Source organism: Muntiacus reevesi, chromosome 5 (genome assembly GCF_963930625.1).
Source record: "Muntiacus reevesi chromosome 5, mMunRee1.1, whole genome shotgun sequence".
Classification (NCBI taxonomy): Eukaryota; Metazoa; Chordata; class Mammalia; order Artiodactyla; family Cervidae; genus Muntiacus; species Muntiacus reevesi.
In genome coordinates, this window is record NC_089253.1 from 18,519,377 (window position 1) to 18,541,068 (window position 21,692).

General features: G+C 41.0%; 1 protein-coding gene across 1 annotated transcript in view; it reads left to right on the plus strand.

The window, feature by feature from the left end:
- LOC136169203 (glycerophosphodiester phosphodiesterase domain-containing protein 4-like) overlaps positions 1–14,752 on the plus strand; it is a 116,411-nt gene extending 101,659 nt beyond the window's left edge. Inside the window, exons 14-16 of the mRNA XM_065937017.1 lie at positions 5,061–5,143; positions 5,919–5,971; positions 14,562–14,752. Of these exons, the coding sequence (XP_065793089.1) occupies positions 5,061–5,143; positions 5,919–5,971; positions 14,562–14,752 (327 nt within the window). The remainder of the gene's footprint in view (positions 1–5,060; positions 5,144–5,918; positions 5,972–14,561) is intronic.
- Positions 14,753–21,692: the final 6,940 nt, after the last annotated feature.

The window sequence follows — 21,692 nt, forward strand, 5'->3', positions numbered from 1 at the left end:
CTTTAACAAGTGGTGCTGGGAAAACTGGTCAACCACTTGTAAAAGAATGAATCTAGAACACTTCCTAACACCATACACAAAAATAAACTCAAAATGGATTAAAGATCTAAATGTAAGACCAGAAACTATAAAAATCCTAGAGGAGAACATAGGCAAAACACTCTCCGACATAAATCACAGCAAGATCTTCTATGACCCACCTCCCAGAATATTGGAAATAAAAGCAAAAATAAACAAATGGGACCTAATGAAAATTAAAAGCTTCTGCACAACAAAGGAAACTATAAGTAAGGTGAAAAGACAGCCCTCAGATTGGGAGAAAACAATAGCAAATGAGGAAACAGACAAAGGATTAATCTCAAAAATATACAAGCAACTCCTGCAGCTCAATTCCAGAAAAATAAATGACCCAATCAAAAAATGGGCCAAAGAACTAAACAGACATTTCTCCAAAGAAGACATACAGATGGCTAACAAACACATGAAAAGATGCTCAACATCACTCATCATCAGAGAAATGCAAATCAAAACCACAATGAGGTACCATTACACGCCAGTCAGGATGGCTGCTATCCAAAAGTCTACAAGCAATAAATGCTGGAGAGGGTGTGGAGAAAAGGGAACCCTCTTACACTGTTGGTGGGAATGCAAACTAGTACAGCCACTATGGAAAACAGTGTGGAGATTTCTTAAAAAACTGGAAATAGAACTACCATATGACCCAGCAATACCACTTCTGGGCATACACACTGAGGAATCCAGATCTGAAAGAGACACGTGCACCCCAATGTTCATCGCAGCACTGTTTATAATAGCCAGGACATGGAAGCAACCTAGATGCCCATCAGCAGACGAATGGATAAGGAAGCTGTGGTACATATACACCATGGAATATTACTCAGCCATTAAAAAGAATTCATTTGAATCAGTTCTAATGAGATGGATGAAACTGGAGCCCATTATACAGAGTGAAGTAAGCCAGAAAGATAAAGAACATTACAGTATACTAACACATATATACGGAATTTAGATAGATGGTAGCGATAACCCTATATGCAAAACAGAAAAAGAGACACAGAAGTACAGAACAGACTTTTGAACTCTGTGGGAGAAGGTGAGGGTGGGATGTTTTGAGAGAACAGCATGTATATTATCTATGGTGAAACAAACCACCAGCCCAGGTGGGATGCATGAGTCAAGTGCTCGGGCCTGGTGCACTGGGAGGACCCTGAGGAGTCGGGTAGAAAGGGAGGTGGGAGGGGGGATCGGAATGGGGAATACGTGTAACTATATGGCTGATTCATGTCAATGTATGACGAAACCCACTGGAATGTTGTGAAGTGATTGGCCTCCAACTAATAAAATAATATTAAAAAAAAATAAAATAAATAAAAGCATTTCAAGCAAAAAAAAAAAAAAAAAGAAAATGAAAACATGATGATGCAAAACCTATGTGACATAGCAAAAGCAGTTCTAAGAGGCAAGTTCATAGCAATACAATCTTACCTCAGGAAATAAGAAAAATGACAAGTAAATTAACATCACATCTAAAGCAAGTAGAGAAAGAGGATCAAAGAAAACCCAGTGTTAGCAGAAGGAAAGAAATCATAAGATCAGAGCAGAAATAAATGATAAAGAGATGAAGAAAATGATAGGAGCAGTCAATGAAAAATAAAAGCTGTTTTTCTTTTTGAAAGATAAAATTGATAAACCTTTACCCAGATCCATCAAGCAAAAGGGGAGAGGGCACAATCAATAAAATTAGAAATGAAAAAGTAGAAGTTACAACTAACACCAAAGAAATACAATGGATCATAAGCGACTAACACAGGCAACTGCATGCCAATAAATTGGACAACCTGAAAGAAATGGACAGATTTTTAGCAAGGTATGATCTCTCAAGACTGAACCAGGAAGAAATAGAAAATATGAACATACCAATCACAAGCACTGAAACTGAAATTGTGATTAAATGCTCCTAACAGGTGAATTCTACTAAATATTTAGAGAAGATTTAGCACATGTTCTGAAACTATTCCAAAAAAATTGTAGAGGAAGGAAAACTCCCTAACTCATTCTATGAGGCCACCATCACCCTGATACTAAAACCAAAGCTATCACAAAAAAAGAAAATTACAGGACAGTATTACTGATGAACACAGACACAAAAGTCCTTAACAGAATACTAGCAAACTGAATCCAACAACACATTAAAAGGATAATACACCATTATCCAGTGGGATTTATCCCAGGGATGCACAAATTTGTCAATATCTACAAATCAATCAGTGTATTACACCACATCACCAAATTGAAAAATAAAAACCATATAATAATCTCAATAGATGCAGAAAAACTTTTGACAAAATCCAGCACCTATTTATGATAAAAACTTTCCAGAAAATGGGCATAGAGAGAACATGCTTCAACAAAATAAAGGCATTATTTGACAAACCTACAAAGAACATCATAAATCAACACTGAAAAACCAAAAACATTTCCTTTGAAGTTAGGAACAAGACAAGGATGTCCATTCTCACCACTTTTATTCAGCATAGTTTTTGGAAGTCCTGCCTATGGCAATCAGAGAAGAAAAAGAAATAAAGGGAATCCAGACTTGAAGAACTTAAACTGTCACTGTTTGTAAATGACATGATATTATACATAGAAAATCCTAAAGATGCTCCCAGAAAACCACTAGAGCTCATCAATGAATTTGGTAAAGTTGCAGGTTGCAAAATTAATATACAGAAGTCTTTTGCACTCCTATACACTAACAGCAAAAGGTCCAAAAGAGAAATTCAAGAAACAATTCCATTTACCATTGCATCAAAATGATAGAATATCTAGGAATAAACCTGCCTAAGGAGACAAAAAACCTGTACTCCAAAAACTGTACGATGCAGATGAGAAAATCAAAGACACACAAATGGATAGAAAGGTACGCCATATTCATGGGTTGAAAGAATCGATATTGTCAGAACAACTGTACTACCTAAGGCAATCTACAGATTCAGTGCAATCCCTATCAAATTATCAGTGACATTTTTCACAGAACTAGGACAGGAAATCTTAAAATTTTTATGGATACAAAAAGTATCTTAAATAGCCAAGCAATATTGAGAAAGAAAAATGGAGCTGGAAGGATCAGGATCCCTGACTTTGGTCTATATTAAAAAGCTACAGTCATCAAAACAGTATGATAGTGGCACAAAGATAGAATTATAGATAAATGGCACAGGATTGAAAGCCCAGAAATAAATCCATGCACCTGTAGCCAACTAGTTGATGACAAAGGAGGTAAGACTATACAATGGAGAAAAGACAATTTCTTCAATAAATGAGGCTTGGAAAACTGGACACCATCATGTAAAAAAAAAAAAATGAAGCTAGATAATTCACCTTTTGATATAGCCTCAAAGTCTTTCTTTTGAGAGCATTCAGCTGACTGAATTTTGTATTCTCTCGCTTGTATGTGCTTCCCAGTGCACCAGCTTTGACTTCTAAGTTTAGTTTCCTTGATGTACAAGAATTTCAGTTCATTTGGAGAATGAGGAATCTGCAAATTTTTATAATCCACTCCTCAGTTGCAGTTTATTTTTAAAAAACCTTTTCTGTCATCATCGAGTTTTTCAAAGCATTGACTTTTTTTGTGTGTGTGTGGAAAATGTTGTACTTTCAAAACTCTGATCATACAGATTTAATATAATATTAATTAAACTCCTTCCCAGGTGGTTCAGTGGTAAAGAATCTGCCTGCCAATGGAGAAGACACAAGTTGGATCCCTGGGTTGGGAAGATCTCTTGGAGAAGGAAATGGCAACCAACTCTAGTATTGTTGCCTTGGAAATCCCAAGGACGGAGGAGCCTGGGGGGCTGCAGTACATGGGGTTACAAAAGAGTCAGACATGACGTAGTGACTAAAACAACAACAATAATTACACTGCACATTTATAACAAGTACAGGTGTTCTAAGTCATATGGGCAGTAAGAACAACTGATTCTTAGTGACTGTATAGCTGATCTGGTGGGCAGCCTGCAGCAGGCCAAGGCATCAGTCAGTCAATTGCCTACTGGGGATTAGGAGCCTTGGCTTAGGAGAAGTTCGTTAAGAGATTTTATTTTGCCTGCCTAGTAGATCTGTTGTGAGAATTAGCTGTGAAAATATACCTCACATGCAAAGAATACTACCTTCGCTCCTGTAAATGCTCATTAGTGTTAATTGTTGTTCTCATCATTAACTTGATCATTCATATTATTGTTGTTGTTCTTGTTATCATTATTAATCAGACCAAGCAAAGATCTTGAATTAGGATGGAAATGACATAAGAAAGATAAAAATGCCAGACCTAGTATCATCAAATAGTATTGGGGGTGGAAAAAATGAAGGTAGAAAGGGAGGATCAAGCCAGGGAATTAAAAAAATTACTCAGTAGAACCTAGATAATGGAGCTGTGAAATGGGTGATGTAGGAAAGAAGCCTAGAGAAGTGGGCATGTTAGTTAATGATGATAATTTCAACATTTTTATTTGAAGCATGATGATTTATAAGAATGATTCTTAAATGCTGGTTCACAGACTGGTTACTTGTTGCTGGGGAGCTTGTTAGAGATGCAGAAATTCTGATTCCTGAGTCACTAATGAGGCCCAGGAAGCTGTATTACGAAAGGCTGCAGCTCAGGTAGATTTGGATGCACAGCCAGGTTTGGGAACCTGTACCATGAACACGTAGAGTGCTGGAAGTCAAGCAACTTGGGCTGTAGTCCTGGGTCCAGAGAAGAATTGCTATGTGCTATTTTTGGGACTCTCTCAGACCTCTGTTGAGTGTCCAAGGAAATGATGTGTGTGAAGTGTTTTAGTCCTTGTAGAGCCCTGGGCACATATAAGGGGGGATTGTTAGGTTAGCAGCAGGTATTCTCTGTGTTTGACTTCAGTCCCGGGAATCAAGATTCCTCCTCCTGCTCTGCTCCCTCTCCATTCCCGCTCAGGCAAGGGACTTGATCCACATGATCTACAATCTTCTCCAACTGTAAATGCCTATAACTGTTTTCTGTTTTGCAGACACCAAATTTCTATATGTTCTTGTGGGTTTTCATGGATATTCTTTCTACAGTTTTCATTGTTTCCATATTTCGTTTTCATTGGTAAGTATGCATTTGTAATTTTGTATAATTTTTTCCCAAAATAAGATATACATGGTTTTGTACCTTGTGAAATTTGTGAACAAAGTTACACTCTTTCCATAGTCCCATGTGGCAAATCCTCAGGGAGACAGGGTTTTAAGGGTTTTACCTTCTGAACCTCCTGTTTCCTCTCATGCTGCCTGCAGCTCCACACACCCTTCTACCTCCTCGATGTGAGACCATATTCTAAGGATAAGGACTCTCACTAAAGCTTAATCAAAGCTTTTTACTACATGTCCCTTGTGGATCAGTTGGGAGAGGACAAGAGTTGAAGGTGGTTCAGAACAAGTGTCCCACCTTCCACAGAATGGGACACAGCAGGGTGCTGTGTAAAGAGCAAGCTCACGCTCCAGGAAACCTGGGTTTTAGTCCTGGTTTTTCCTGTAGTTGCTGGGTGACCCTGGGAAAATCATTGCCCCTTTCCAGACCTTAGTCTTTTTATCTGCCCAATCAAATGACATTTGAGAATTCTTGAGGGGAAAAATGCATCAAGATCGTAAGGTTCAGGATGGGAGAGGGAACATCTGGTAGAAGAATTTTAGCTAGAAGAAACCATGGTCTTTAGATCTCATCATGCTCATCATTTCCTCATTTGAGTTATCCTTTAAAGGAGGAAACTTCATACCCTCTGCCCAAGGTACCATTTGACTGGTAATGTTCTTTTCTGGCCACTGCCTGTGTTATTGTTGCTTTGGAAGAGGTCTGTGAGGCTCATGGACACTCTGCTTCCTTCTAGGTGGAGAGCGAGCCAGAGTGAAAAAATTCGCCAGGGTATCACCAGTTACACAGGTAAAATCAGAGGCGTAGCCCCCTCTCATTTCTTCATCCCTCCCCATTGCCTCTATGAGGCAGGGCTTGCCTTTAATATTTCTGACAAGAGTTGAAGGGAGTCTAAAGTTACAGGGTGGATACCACTGAGAAGCTGGGCAAAAACAGGCTGTGTGCAGACTCTGAGGCCCTTGACGTCAGAATACATTGTGGGCTTTATCCTCTAAGCAGTGAAACTCCTTGGAAGATTTTGAACATGGTTGTATATTTGCTTGTCATATATTCGTTCATCACACGATTATAAAATACTGACTTTGTGCCAGGCAGTGTGAAACTGAAGTACCTGAAAGCTTTGTATATGGAAGGTGTCTCAAGAACAGAGGCTCTGGTCCTCAGAGAGCAGTGAGGAAGCAGGAAAAGGTACAGCAGCCGTTGACATCTCTGGTTCAGCCATCTAGTTCCAGGACAGAAGCTGCCATGCTCCTCAGGCCTGAATGTGCTTTTTGTGGCTTTAGTTGTGATGTATGTTGGAAGGTGGAAGCAGAAAATTGCCAGGATCCTGGAATGCTGGACTAGAGTCTAGACTCAGCATATAAACATCAGGAAATGGCAAGTGACTTTCAGACAAGGGAGCACTATTCTTAGACACTTGTGTAAAGGGATAGACTAGCAGAATGACTTATTAATCAGCAGAATAACTCAGGACTGAGTAAGTGGGATAGGTCCAATGAGGGAAGGGAAGCTAGAGTTTATTATTCAGGAGGTTGTGGGGATAATCACACAGTGAGTTACTGGCTTGGGAAGCCACTGCAATGTTAAAGGGAAAACCAGTTAGGAGGCAGAAGACTGTGCAGTCCATGATGCAGTTTCCTCTCATTGCTCTTGGAGTCTTTAAGTAAAGTTGATAACAGTCAAAAATGATTAATTAATTTCTTGTGAGCAGTTGTGAAGATGATAAGATACTTTGTATCAGCTATCAGTCTTCAACATATACATTACTTAGACTTTCAAGAATGTATCCTCAGGGACTATGAAAAAATAAGAAATTTGAAGGGTAATGGTCTTTTGTATTGTAAAACTGAAGGTTTAAATCAAGTCACCCAAATTTATTAAGATATAGAGTAATCTCCAATGACTCTGAGTTTTATGGATTTTAAAAAGGTCACTCTGTGGGCTGTTAAGGAGACTGAAGGTTGTGTTCCAGCTGCCTTATGATATTTAGAAGTTATATCAGTAAACTAGGGCTTCCAAAACAAAATACCATAGACTGGGTGCCTTTAACAACAGAAGTTGATTTTTCTCACATTTCTGGAGGCTGGAGGTGCAGGACCAATGTGTCAGCAGGTGTGGTTTCTTCTGAGGCCTCTCTAATTGACTTGCTGGTAGAGTCTTTGTTGCTGTGTCATCCATCACACTGCCCTTCCTCTGTGTGCACAAACCCCCAGTGTCCTCTGTGTCTCCAGGTTTTCTCTTCTTTGATCAGACTGGATCAGGACTCACCATAATGGCCTCATTTTAATCATGCCTTTAAAAACTTTATCTCCTAAATTAGTCCTATATTGAAGTGCTGTGGTTAGGTCTTCAACATATGAGTTTGTGTGGCACACAGGTCAACCCATAATAGTAATCTAATCAAGAAATAGAAAGACTATGGAATTGGTGTAGAAAGCATGGATGAGTTAGAAGTTCTGAAGGAAAGTTCAAAGAACCATTTAAATTTGAATGAAGAAAGGTGGATATCATGCCTTAGAAAATAATTTAACTTGACAACAACTTCCCACCATATTTAAAGGAGAATAAGAAAATAAGGTGAGTGGATAATAAACTAAGAATCTTTCATGTTTTTTATTTTTAGTTGCTTATTTACAGAAACCAATTTTGCCTGATCTAAATAAATATATAGAAAGACCATTTGAGTACCTAAAAGAGACAACTAGAAGGCAAAGGATGAAGTTTAGTATCAGGGAATGAACAAGGATGACTGGAAAGAAGCCATAACCACTACCTAGAACCATCAGTTTAGTTCAGTTGCTCAGTCATGTCCGACACTCCTGCACCCCATGGACTGCAGCATGCCAGGCTTCCCTGTCCATCACCAACTCCCAAAGCTTGCTCAAACTCAGGTCCATCGAGTCGGTGATACCATCCAACCATTTCATCCTCTGTCACTCCCTTCTCCTCCTGCCTTCAATCTTTCCCAGTGTCAAGGTCTTTTCTAGTGAGTCAGTTCTTCACATCAGGTGGCCAAAGTATTGAAGTTTCAGCTTCAGCATCCTTCCAATGACAGCCTGGAGCCATGCAGGGTGGGAAGAGCAGGCCTTGCATACTAAGCCTAGTGTCACATCTTGCACCATGACTACCTTTTAGACTGATGTGTACTGCTGCACCTGCTGCTGCTACCTTTAGGATACACACACACACACACACACACACACACACACACACACACACACACACACATCTTTAGGGTGTGTTTTTCAGCCCTTCAAAGAAGTTGATCCTTTACATTTTGACTCATATAGTTTCTTATGAAAAGTCATTCAAAAAAGAAATCTTCCATTATTTTAATCATTGTTCCTCTACTTATAATATTTTATTTTGTCTCATACAGTTTCTTATGAAAAGTCATCCAAAAAAAGAAATCTTCCTTTATTTTCATCATTGTTCCTCTACTTGTAATATGTCCTTTTTAAGGTTGTTTCTTTTATTACTTCTTTCAGTAATTTGATTATGATTTACCTTAGTGTATGGTAGTGTGTCTACCTGCTTAGGGTTTGCTGAACTTCTTAGATCAGTAAGAGTATAAATTTTCAACCTGTATTTTTCAACTATCTTTCTGCCATTACCTTCTTTTTGGGTTTCCAATTACATAGATAATAGGTGGTTTTATATTATCTGATAAGTTTCCAAGACTGTTTATTTTTATTTTTAGCCTATTAATTTCTATGCTTCATTTTTGATATATCCTATTAAAGTTTGGGTTGTTTTTGATTGCTGTGTAACAAATTACCATAAATCTATCAGTGTAAAGCAACCCAAATTTATCATCTCCCAGTTTGTGGGCCAGGGGTCCAGGCATGGGTTTTCTAGGTCTACTGCATATCTCACCAGGCTCTCATGAAGATCTTGGCTTGGGCTGCAGTCTCATCTGAGACTTAAGAGTCCTCTTCCAAACTCACTGATTGTTGGCAGAATTTAGTTCCTTACAGTTGCAAGAACTAAAGTCAGTTGTGTTTTCTTAATTGCTCTTGACTGAGTTTTTCTCTGAGATCTAAATGTTCCATTCCGATCTTAGTCATAAGTCTTTCTCACATCATGGCATCTTACTTCTTCACACCCAGTATGAGAATATATCTTGTAGCAGATGGATTCAGGAGAAAGAGGACAAAGGGAAAAAATAATACACAAGATAAATAGAAAACAAATTGAAATATAGTAGTCATGAATTCAACCATTTTATTAAGTTCAGTTAACATAAATGTACCAAATACTCAAAGCAGTAGTAGAGATTGTGATACTGGTAGAATTAAGCAAGACCCAACCATATGCAGTTCACAAAAGAAATGCTTGAGATATTAAAACACAGATTAATAGTGAAAGGACAGAAAATTAAAATAAAATCAGAAGGGAGAAAAGTGAAAAAAGATAGGATGGAAAATAACATGCCTTACAAACAGCAAGCATGAAAATAATATCTGAAAGATAAACTTTAAAACATGGAGCCTTACTTGAAACAAGATTTCTTAAGAAGGAAAAGGTCAGTATATCAAGAAGGCACTATAATTATATAGTTAGTAACAGAGCTTCAAAACACATTAAACAAAAATGGAAAGAAATAGAAAAATCATAGTTAAAGATTTTGACATTCCTCTCTTAGTACCTGAAAGAACAACTGAATTCATCAAAAAGTAAAATCAGAAAGGATATAGAAGTCTGAACACTTCCAGCCAACCTGATCTAGTTGACAGAAAATAATATTCAACAACTGCAGAATGTACAATATTTTGAAATGTAAATGGCATAGTTGCAAAATAGACCATATGGCAGGCCATAAAGCAAATCTGGAAGATAGAGCTGATTTACCCAACACACAGATGCAAACACACTGAATTATGTAAAATAAGGAGGTAGAGGAATATGTTCCAATCGAAAGAACAAGATAAAACCCCAGAAAAAGAACTAAATGAAACAGAGATGAGCAATCTACCTGGTAGAGTTAAAAAATAATGGTCATAAACATATGCTTATTGAACTTTGGAGAAAAATAGATGGACATAGTGCAAACTTCAACATAAAGGACAAGAAAGTACCAAACAGAAGTAATAACTGAACCAAAAAAATACATTAGAAAGGCTCAGCAGCACAACAGATGAAGTAGTAGAACGAATCAGTGAGCTGGAAGACAAAACAATGGAACTCACCCAGACAGAGCGACAGAATGAAAAAAGAACTTTAAAAAGGAAAGATACATTATGGGACTGTTGGGACAGCATCAAGTGTAATAACATTCACATTATAGTGCTCTCAGAAGGAAAAGAGAAAGAAAAAAATGCGCCCCAAATTAACTGAAGAAATAGTGGCTGAAAATGTCCCTATCTTGGGAAGGAAAGAGACATCCAGATCCAGAAGGCCCACAGAGTTCCAAACAAGATGATCTCAAAAAGACACATACCAAGACACATTAAAGTTAAAATGGTAAATTTAAGGATAAAGAGAGACTCCTAAAAGGAGAACACAAAAACCAACTTATAATCAAGGGAAACAGCATAAGGTCATCAGCAGATTTTTTAGCAGAAAGTTTACAAGCCAGATAGGAAAGGTGTGATATATTAAAAGTGTTGAAAGGAAAAAAACTTGCAACCAAGAACTCTCTACCCAGCAAGGTTACCATTCAGAATTGAAGGAGATACCAAATTTCCCAGATAAACAAAAGCTAGAAGAGTTCATTACTACTAGTCCAATTCTACAAGAAATATTAAAGGGAGTTCTTTAAGTTGGAAGCATACAAAAGTAAAAATATCACTGGAATGTGTTTATGTATAATAAAGGTAGTGGAGAAATCACATATAGCAAATATAAAGATTAAAAAACAAAAGTAATAAAAATTACTAAAATTGCAATAATTAGTAAAGGATGCCTAAAATAAGAAGATATAAAATGTGTCATCAATCAGTATATTTCAAAAGACTGAAATCATACAGTATTTGAGCACTAAAGTAGTTGACTTAGAAACAATTATTAAAATATATCTAGATAATTTCATAATTATTAGAAATTGATGTATTTCCAAACTTTTTATTGATGAAGAGATTAATCACAAGGAAAATTGGAAAATACTTTAAAGTGTAATATACATATACAACATATACAACAGCATATACAACAGCAAAACTTGTGTGGTACAACTTAAGCCATAACTTAGAGGGAAATTAGTAACTTTAACTTTTAGAAGGAAACCCGGCTTAATAGTGATTAAGAGTCTACTGTAGCAATCTAGAAAATGGAGTGTTTTTTTTGCCACGTAAAAGAAATGAAATGATAAAGATAGCAGTACTATATAATAGAAATGATGCAAACTATAGAGAAAATTTAAAAAGTGAAAAGTTAGTTCATAAAAAGATTAATTAAATTGATAAATGCTTAGTAAGGGGAAAGAGGAAGAGACAGACTGATTGCCAGTGTGATGAATGATTAATGAGATATTTTCTCTCCAGATCCTAGACATAAAAAGGAACATCATGGAACATTTTTAAGCTGTTAAATTTAAATGAGGTAAACAAATTCCTTCAAATGATTCAATTTTCCAGAACTGAAAAAAGAAATAGAAATTTTAATAACCTATCAGAATCTTTCAGAATCAAATCCATGTATCAAAAATCTCACAACAAAGGAAAGTCCAGGCCCGAAAAGCTTCACTGGTTAAGTGAATATTTAAGAAACAATACCAATTTTATACTGACTCACTAAAAATCAAGTGCATTTCCTAGCTGATTTTTTGTGGCCAGCAATAATCTCATATAAAAAATATCTGACAAAGACAGTGCAACATCTAAATGTATAGATCAATATCATTCACCAACTTAGCCATAAAATATATTAGCAGATTGAATCCATCAGTATAAAAAAAGGTAAAACATCTGGAGCAAGTGAGATTTATTGCAGCAGTACAACTTGAATATATAAGTTGCAGGTTAATCAAATTAATCTATCATCTAATCAAAATAGACTGGAAATAAAGTATATTTGACAAAAATCCACATCTATTTATGATCACGATCTGAATAGCCTAGTTATCGAATGAAGCTTCCTTAATCTGATGAAAGATACTTAAAAATAAAACCTCAGCCAGTATGATTGTTAATGATGAAACTGTATTTTCTATCTAAGATCAGTAATAAGGCGAGGCTGTCTGCTCTCAGTACTTTTACTTGGCATTTTACTGAAGATCCTAACCAGTTTCAGTTAGTTCAGTCACTCAGTAGTGTCTGACTATTTGTGACCCCATTGACTGCAGCACGCCAGGCTTCCCTGTCTATCACCAACTCCTGGATCTTGCTTAAACTCAGGTCCATTTAGTAAGATAACCAGTTTAGTATATATAAATATATATATATAAAGGTAAATAACAGGCATAAATTAATAAATAAAACTCCTAATTTGCAGATGTGATTATATACAGTAAAAAATTCTAAGGAATCCAACAACAAACCTACTAGAACTGGTGACTTAATAGCTCAGGAATGTTGTTGTTCAGGCTCTAAGTCATGTCTGACTCTTTGCAACCCTATGGATTGTAGCATGCCAGGCTTCCCTGTCCTTCACTATCCCCCATAGTTTGCTCAAACTCATGTCCTTCGAGTCAGTGATGCCATCCAACCATCTCATCCTGTCGTCCCCTTTTCCTCCTGTCTTCAGTCTTTCCAAGCATCAGGGTCTTTTTCAATGAGTCAGTTCTTTGCATCAAGTAGCCAAAGTACTGGAGCTTCAGCTTCAGCATCAGTCCTTCCAATGAACACCCAGGACTGATTTCTTTTAGTATCGACTAGTTTGATCTCTTTGCAGTCCAAGGGACTCTCAAGAGTCTTCTCCAATATCACAGTTCAAAAACATCAATTCTTAAGTGCTCAGCTTTCTTTACAGTCCAACTCTCACATCTATACATGACTACTGGAAAAACCATGAATATTTAGAATTAATTTTCATTAGGATTGACTTTGGTTTGATCTTACTGCCCAAAGGACTCTCTATAGAACCTTCTCCAGCACCACAACTTGAAAGCATCAAATCTTCAGCACTCAGCCTTCTTTATGGTCCCACTCTCATATCCATACATGATTACTAGAAAAACTAAGCTTTGACTATATGGATCTTTGTCAACAAAGTGATGTCCTGCTTTTTAATATGCTGTCTAGGTTTTTTCCCAAGGTAGCAAGCATCTTTTAATTTCATGGCTGCAGTCATTGTCCACAGTGATTTTGGAGCCCAAGAAAATAAAATCTGTCACTGTATCCACTTTTTCCCCATGTGTTTGCCTTGAAGTGATGGGACCAGACGCCATTATTTTTTTAAATGTTGATACAAGGCCAGTATAGAAAAACCAACTGTATGTTGATATATTATCAGTGAATACTTTAAAAATTGAAATAGCATCATCTACAGCAGTATAAAAATACAAATAGGAATTTTAGGAAAATATTGTAAGCCCTTGCAAAGAAGATAGATGATTGGTCACTGAAAACTACAAAAGTTTAGTGAGAAAAAGATGACCCAGATAAATGGAGCAACATAACACATTCATGAATTTGAAAACCTAATAGCATAGATATTGGATGTCTTGGAATTGAAGTATAAATTCAATTCAGGTGGATTAAAAATCCCATTCAGCCTGTGAAGCTAAAATTAAGTTCATGTGTGCAACTGTTTCTTCAAGAGTGAAATTACACACAGGGGAAAAATAACTGGATTCTCTCCTTTGGATTCTCACTGTCTTCTAGATTTTGTGTCCACAGTTCCTCCTTATATTGTAAATTCTTAGATAATTTTAAGATATTTTCTTCATTTTATACATGATCCAGTTTTTAATTTGTCTTTGATGAGAGTCCATTTCCTAGCCGCATTATGAGAAAAAGTCTCCATCATCTGTTTTTTCTATCATTCAGTTAGAAACAAAACGGAAACTATTTTCTGAGCAATTACTATGTGATAGACACTCCTGAGCACTATACATAGGGTGGCAAGCAAAGCAAGTCTTTATTCTTAAAAAACTCCCATTCTAATGGGGGATGTATTCAGTTTTCTATTTACACTGCTTCGGAGACAGTGGTTGGGAAATACATGAACCTTAAACAAATGTTGATTTCACCCTTCTGAGTGCTCCAGTGGTGCATTAGAACCTCACCCAATAGACGCTTAAACTTAAGCACCTTATTGTTTGGATGACCATAGTGAAGTCTGCCCAAAGGCTGGGTAGGGAGAGAACTAGGGGGAAAGAATCTAAAATGGTAAGTGAGGAGCTGACATTTTAAAGATGACTAGGATTTTACCGCATTACTAGCAAGATTGGAGAATTGACTTTGGAGGAATCCATGTTGTTTTCTTTGCTATCCCACAGAAGCTTCAAGTGCAAGCCTCCAAAATGAAATTTCGGGTATCACTGGACTTTCACCAGAGAGGGAAAGGGAACCTTCAAGTTCTAAACCTGGTATAGCAGAAGTTGTCAATGAAACCACTATAGCAACCGTGCATCCCACAGATGACGTTGGACCACCAGTGCCCACTGAGCCAGCTTTTGAACCCATCTAAGCACCTACTTCGGAAGCCAACAGAGAAGAGAGGCCACCCTCCAAACTGTATTGCCTACCTAGGAGGCAAATGAACCAACAGTTCCCTCTGTGGAGAAGCCTCCTCCTGAAATATAACCTGAAAAACCCCCACCATTGACTCCCCCCAGTAATCCTGCTTTATGATGGTTTCTACCACATCCAGCATGTCCATCTCCCCCTTTTGGGCTGTCTTCAAAGAACAATTAGCCACAACTTACCTCCTCCTCCTTTTTCTCTGTCTCTGTGCCCAGGGTGACCTGATGGTGGAGAGATGTCTGGAAAGGGGTGCGGAAGAGCCAGGCTGTCAGGAAAACCACTCTGGTCTCACCTCTCCTCTCCAGGGGATGAGCAGAGGGGAAAGAGTGTGGTCCTGGAGCTAGAGCTGGTTTCTCTCCGGGTGTCGGAGGGTCTGTATCATCCTAACCCTTCATAATATTCCGCTCTGAAGGAGTGGCTGTGGTGAACATCAGCCTGTAAATAAGGCAGCCTCTCAGGAACTCAGAAGGTAATTGATACAATCTTTGGGGCCCTCTGCGGTCACTCAGGCTGACAGGGTCAAGGGAGGAGTTCCAGAGTGATGCCGTCCAGAGTCAGAGAAGGCGAGGTGGCATGGGCGTGAGCGGGGGCGAAGCTCTCAGCCTGCTCACCATCCTGTCGGACAGTGTGCTGGGGTGCTTCCTCATAGATTGTCGCTGGCCGATTCCCCAGAGGTGATGGGCAGAATCCCATGCCTCCCCAGTGGCTTTTGATCTTGAAGGGAAACTTGAGCTGAGAACCCAGTGTTAGAAGCAGGAAGTTGTGTTCTTCTGTGTGACCATCACCTACTCACCTTCCTTGTCCAGGGTTCATGTTCCCGTGTATATGGCGATGGGCAGGGGCAGACACCACAGCACCTTCCCTGTGGCTCAGGTTTATCCTGGGCTGACTGTGGTGGGGCAGGGCTGCCTCTTGTCATCCTAGAAAGCAGGGCTGTCTGGTTTGGGGACTTTGTTTCAGCAACAGTCTCTCCCCCTCCCACACAGGCATCTGGAGGCCAGGAATAGCACTCCCTGTGGAGTGTTTTGTCACCTACATGCAGGCGACCCCGGACTCTTGAGCATTTGAGGACAAGTGAGCTGGGCTGGCTGTGCTGAAGTATCAGGGGCCTTGAGGACAGATCCCTAACATGCCAGAGGCAAGAGAATTCTCCCCTGCTCCATCCCCAGGCTCTCAGCCTAGCCATAGCCCAGAGGGTGTCCCACCTCACATCACACCTTCTTTGTCTGAAGATCCCACCCAAGACCTACCCAGAACTGAAATGAAGTTGCTCAGTCATGTGCGACTCTTTGCAATCCCATGGACTGTAGCTTACCAGACTCCTCCATCCATGGAATGTTCTAGGGAAGAGTACTAGTGTGGCTTGCCATTTCCTTCTCCAGTTGAGTTCAGTCAGTCAGTCATGTCCGACTCTTTGTGACCCCATGAACCACAGCACACCAGGCCTCCCTGTCCATCACCAACTCCCGGAGTCCACCCAAACCCATGTCCATTGAGTCGGTGAATCCATTCAACCATCTCATCCTCTGTCGTTCCCTTCTTCTCCTGCCCTCAGTCTTTCCCAGCATCAGGGTCTTTTCCAATAAGTCAGCTCTTCGCATCAGGTGGCCAAAGTATTGGAGTTTCAGCTTCAGCATCAGCCCTTCCAATGAACACCCAGGACCTCTCTCCTTTAGGATGGACTGGTTGGATCTTCGTGCAGTCCAAGGGACTCTCAAGAGTCTTCTCCAACACCACAGTTCAAAAGCATCAATTCTTCAGTGCTCAGTTTTCTTTATAGTCCAACTCTCACATCCATACATGACCACTGGAAAAACCATAGCCTTGACTAGACAGACCTTTGTGGACAAAGTAATGTCTCTGCTTTTTAATATGCTATCTAGGTTGGTCATAACTTTCCTTCCAAGGAGTAAGCATCTTTTAATTTCATGGCTGCAATCACCATCTGCAGTGATCTTGGAGCCCAGAGAAATAAGTCACTGTTTCCACTGTTTTTCCATCTATTTCCCATGAAGTGATGGGACTGGATGCCATGATCTTATTTTTCTGAATGTTAAGCTTTAAGCCAACTTTTTCATTCTCCTCCTTCACTTTCATCAAGAGACTCTTTAGTTCTTCTTTACTTTCTGCAATAAAGGTGGTGTCATGGAACCAGTCTGTTTTTCCATGTCCAGTTCTAACTGTTGCTTCCTGACTTGCATACAGATTTCCCAAGAGGCAGGTCAGATGGTCTGGTATTCCCATCTCTTTCAGAATTTTCCAGAGTTTTTTGTGATCCACACAGTCGAAGGCTTTGGCATAGTCAGTAAAGTAGAAATAGATGTTTTTCTGGAACTCTCTTGCTTTTTCGATGATCCAGTGGATGTTGGCAATTTGATCTCTTGTTGCTCTGCCTTTTCTAAAACCAGCTTGAACATCTGGAAGTTCACGGTTCATGTATTGCTAAAGCCTGGCTTGGAGAATTTTAAGCATCACTTTACTAGCATGTGAGATGAGTGCAATTGTGTTGGTAGTTTGGGGATCTTCCAAACTTGCTTGTTTGATCCTGGTCACAAAGTAATATTTTACCGGCACCCACTGGACATAGGGATTTACTCCAAGGCAGCACGGTTCCTGGGGTTCTTGGTGGCTCTTTGATTGACCAAGGAGACATTTCTGGCAGGATGTAAGGGCCACTGGATCTACTGGCCCTAGGTAAGGCACAGAAGCTGGTTCCCCCTCTGGATCTCTAGCCAACCACACGTAGGTCTCCACCTCCTAGGCTGACATCCAGCATTGCCCTGCCCATCCTGCCCTGGTCCCAACTCATCCCTTTAAGCCCCTTTCAAGCACATTGTGGACTTAGGCACCCCAATCCCAAATCCAAGACTAACTTGATCCTGTACCCACAGACCATGGAGAGAGTTATACGGGCCACTTCCCTATAGGGCCTTGACCTGGTGCCACACACTGCTTTCCCTCCCTTCCCCCTCAAAATGAACCTAGAACCAGAAGATAAAGCACATGGTATGTGCCTGAGGTCATTAGGGGAATTCTGAACAGGGGTCGTCACTCACACTGTAATATATAAAAGCAGTCTGTCTCCCTACCCTAGCTGAGGCTCCAGGATTTTGGTCAATTAATCCAGTCCCTTAAGTTTCAGGATAATCTTGGTTTGATTGTTCCCAGCATGGAGAACTAGGTTGTCCACTTGGTTACATTTCCAGACCATGTACACAAAGTGAAAGCAGGTCCCGTGGTAGGACTAGTCTGAGTTACGAATGACGTCCAAGGAGCCCAGGCTCTTAGAATGGCAAGATCACAGCAAGCCAGGAGTAGAACCAACCAGGTGCTTCAGGGTGGATGGAGGGAGTTCTGCCTCCTGGCAAGGCCGCCTCCCTGGAAGAAGGGTCAGAGGCCACAGTGGTGCCATCAGTGGTGGCCAGCTAGCCACCACTTGACTCCCTGCCTGGGTAGTCAAGGTCTTCCCTCGGCTACGGAGGTCACTGATGGTCCTGAGCCAGCTGCTGTCTAGAGAGTAGGCACGGGGCCAGAGTCGCCTTCTCCCTGGTCACTCGCCACTCCTGGAGCCTCACTGTTTGCTCATGGCTGTGAGCATCTGGCTAATGTAGGGAGTTGGGAGGTCATCCATCTTGTAGCCCTGAAAACAGCAGCAAGAAGATAAACAGCACCAAGAAGGACACGGCTGTCCACTCAGATCCAGAGCACAGACAGCTCCCAGGAAACTGCAGTGGACAGAAGCCTGGACAAAGACAAATCCTGCCCCGCTCGGGCTCAGCCTCCCCAGTCAGACAGCTGAAGGTATGGGCTCATCCATCCAGACATCTAGGGTTCTAAGTTATTGTGACCCCCCACATTAATCGCTAGTTTGTGGGTCCCTCAAATTCTGGATGCCTGTCTCCAGAAGTGATTGTAAAAGCTGTACCAGTTGAGCTCAGTCCGGGAGGTCTCACTGCAAATGGCTCTGCAGTTGACCTCAGTGGCCAGGAAGGTCAGCCCATGTAGCCAAGGGGAAGATGGTCGTCATTTTCCCTTCACCAGCAGCCCCAGTTGTGCCTTCCTGTGTCAATGGTAGGACTCTGCCTCTTGGCCCCCTTTGTAGGAATTGCTCAGGCCCTCACATCTGAGCGTCAGTTACCCCAGCACAGCCTGCCACCCTGACCAGTGTTGGCAGTGAGCATTCTGGAAGGAAGAATTGGATGGTAGTGTCTGGTGATGCTGAAAGACCAAGAACTAAAGAGTTAATTTGATTTAGTATCTAGGGCTTTGTTAGTAACTCAGAGAGTGGTTTGGATGGAGAGATAAGCGGTAAGGAATAAGACAAAGCAAATATGGATAGCCTCTCAAGATGTGTGGCCAGGAGGGTGGATGATGTGAGGAGGCTTGTGCCTGCAAGGTCTTTCAGGATTTGAGTCTGAGGTCCTTTGTTAGAAGTACAGACAGAGAAGTCTGCTCCACTTTCTCTTCCCTGTCACTGCTCACCTTGATTCGGGGATTGATGAAGTTGATACACTTGTTAATGACAAGAGGATCTCAGGATAGAGGAGATTAAGGTGGTAGAGTGGGAGAATGCTCATGAAAACAAAGTTACAAATATGTATAGAGCAGCAACTCTCTGCAAGTTCACCAGAGGACAAGCCACACACTTGTTCTATAGCTAAGTCTATAAAGAAAGATACAATCAGGAATGAACAAGAAGCAACCAGGTTAAGAACCACCTCTTTAGCAGGAGACACGGAAGAGGAGTGCAATATCATAGGCTCAGGGGTCCTCCTTGGGGAACAAGGAGGTCAAGCCATGAAATAGGCACCTTAGCCCTGGGCTCAGACCCTGAGATGCTGAGTCTCCTTAGCTGTTTTGAAAAGCAGTGGGTCTTACCAGAAGGTTATAACAAACTGAGACTCTGCTCTTGAAGACTGCCTGCACAGTCTTGCTTACTCCTGGTTATAGCATGGTGCCAGTGGATGGAACCTCTGGGACTCTGGTTGGCTTGATAGGACTGCTCCAGAGCTCACCCCAGCTTGCACCAGATTCCTGCTTCTGGCTCTCTTGCTCTGCATTAAGTTGGAGGCTGTCACTGCCAGTGGAACAAAACACGTTTAGAGGGGACAGATGGACCCTGTCCCTGCCTCTGATCAGGGCAGAAACAGCCATTACCACCTCATGCATCCCTGCCCACACTTTCAGAAATGAGTGTGGCTAGCTCCAGGGTGGAGGCCATCATAACTGAGTAAGCACCTCTGTGTATACTGGAAGGAGCTAGGACCAGCTCAGCTAGCCAACTCCTCTGGCCCTGAATCAACTACTAACGAGTTTCTAACTGAGCTGTGTACCCCAGGCAAACGGTGAGTGAAGCTAGCAGAGTAGTGCAGTCTCAGGCCGTGGACATGTACCAAACCAATGCCTGGACTTCGGCAATCTCTGGAGAAACCTAGCTCCCTCAGGGCTCCTGTTCTAGCCAAGTGTCGCCTGATAGGGTGATGATGGTCACGCAGCATAGGAGAAGGCCAGGGTTGCAACTGGCTCTGGATCTAGCCCCTCCAGCTCCAGCCGTATCTCCAACCAAGGTGGTGACTGCCAAGCATACCCTGGAGGAAGACACAGCCCATACTTACTTCAGATCCAGCTCTTCCACTGACGCTCCTGGGTACACCAGACTACATGGGACACTCTGATACAAGGACATGTCTTCAAGACTGGGATAGGTAACTATTTAACCTAATTTCACAGACACAAAGTTTAGGAATATGTTTCAAATTAACAACAAAAAACTGGACAAATCTAATTGAACAGAATACCCATTAAAGAGTTAAGAGTTATAAGAATGCTAACTGAACCAGGAAAAAAATAGATGAATACAGTAAGAATTTTAGCAAAGAACAAGAAAATTTTAAAAAAAAGAACTAGTAAAAGCTGAAAAATACAATAGCAAAAAATACAATAGAAGAAATTAACTGTAGATTAGGTGATACTGAAGAACACAAGCAATCTAGAAGACAGTAATGAAAATTGCCTAATGAGAAGAGTAAAAAGAAAAACATTTTTTAAAATGACAGTAGTTTTAAGGGACTTGTGAGATATCAAGTAAACTAATATTCAGAGAGTTCTGATTGAGATGGCAGAGGAGTCAGACATGTAGCTCACCTTGTCATAATTACATCACAAATACATTTATGTGTGGAACGATTCTCACAGAACATCTGCTGAGTACTGGCAGAAGACCTGAGACTAGGACCAAAGAAAAATGAGAGAAAGGAATTGGGATGGGACTTGGGCCCCTGGGAGGGAGCTATGAAAGAGGACAAGTTCTTGCACCCTGGAAAGTCCCCTCAGTGGCAGAGACACCAGCCAGGACAGGAGGGGGAGCTTTGGCGTCCCAGAGGAGAACGCAGCAAGTGGGTTACAGAGGGCAAAGCAGACAGTGACCTGCATACATGGGCAGGGCTACTGTCTGGGACTCTCCATTCTGAGATGCTCCTCCACCGGAGTGGATGGGGGCTGACTGCTGAGGCTTGGACTCCAGAGGTCAGACCTGGGGAGAGCGCTGGGGTTGGCTGCAGGGAAACAGCCTGAGGGAGCTAGAGTGTGATGCACCATAAACAAGGAAGTATAGGAAGAAACCTGGGCCCACCAGGGAGGCAAGCCACCATTGTTGGGAGGTGCATGAGGAGAGGGGTGGAGCCACCCTAGGATCTTCTTTCTCCAGACTTGTACTCACAGCCCATAGGGCACCGCCTAAAAGAGCCCTAGGGATGGGCATGAGTTGCCACTGCCACCTCAGACTGCAGAGATGGGTGCAGACCACCACTGCTCCTGAGGGTCCCACAACTGTGTGCCAACCCCTGCCACCACCTCCCCAGGAGGGCACAGAGGCTGCATAACTG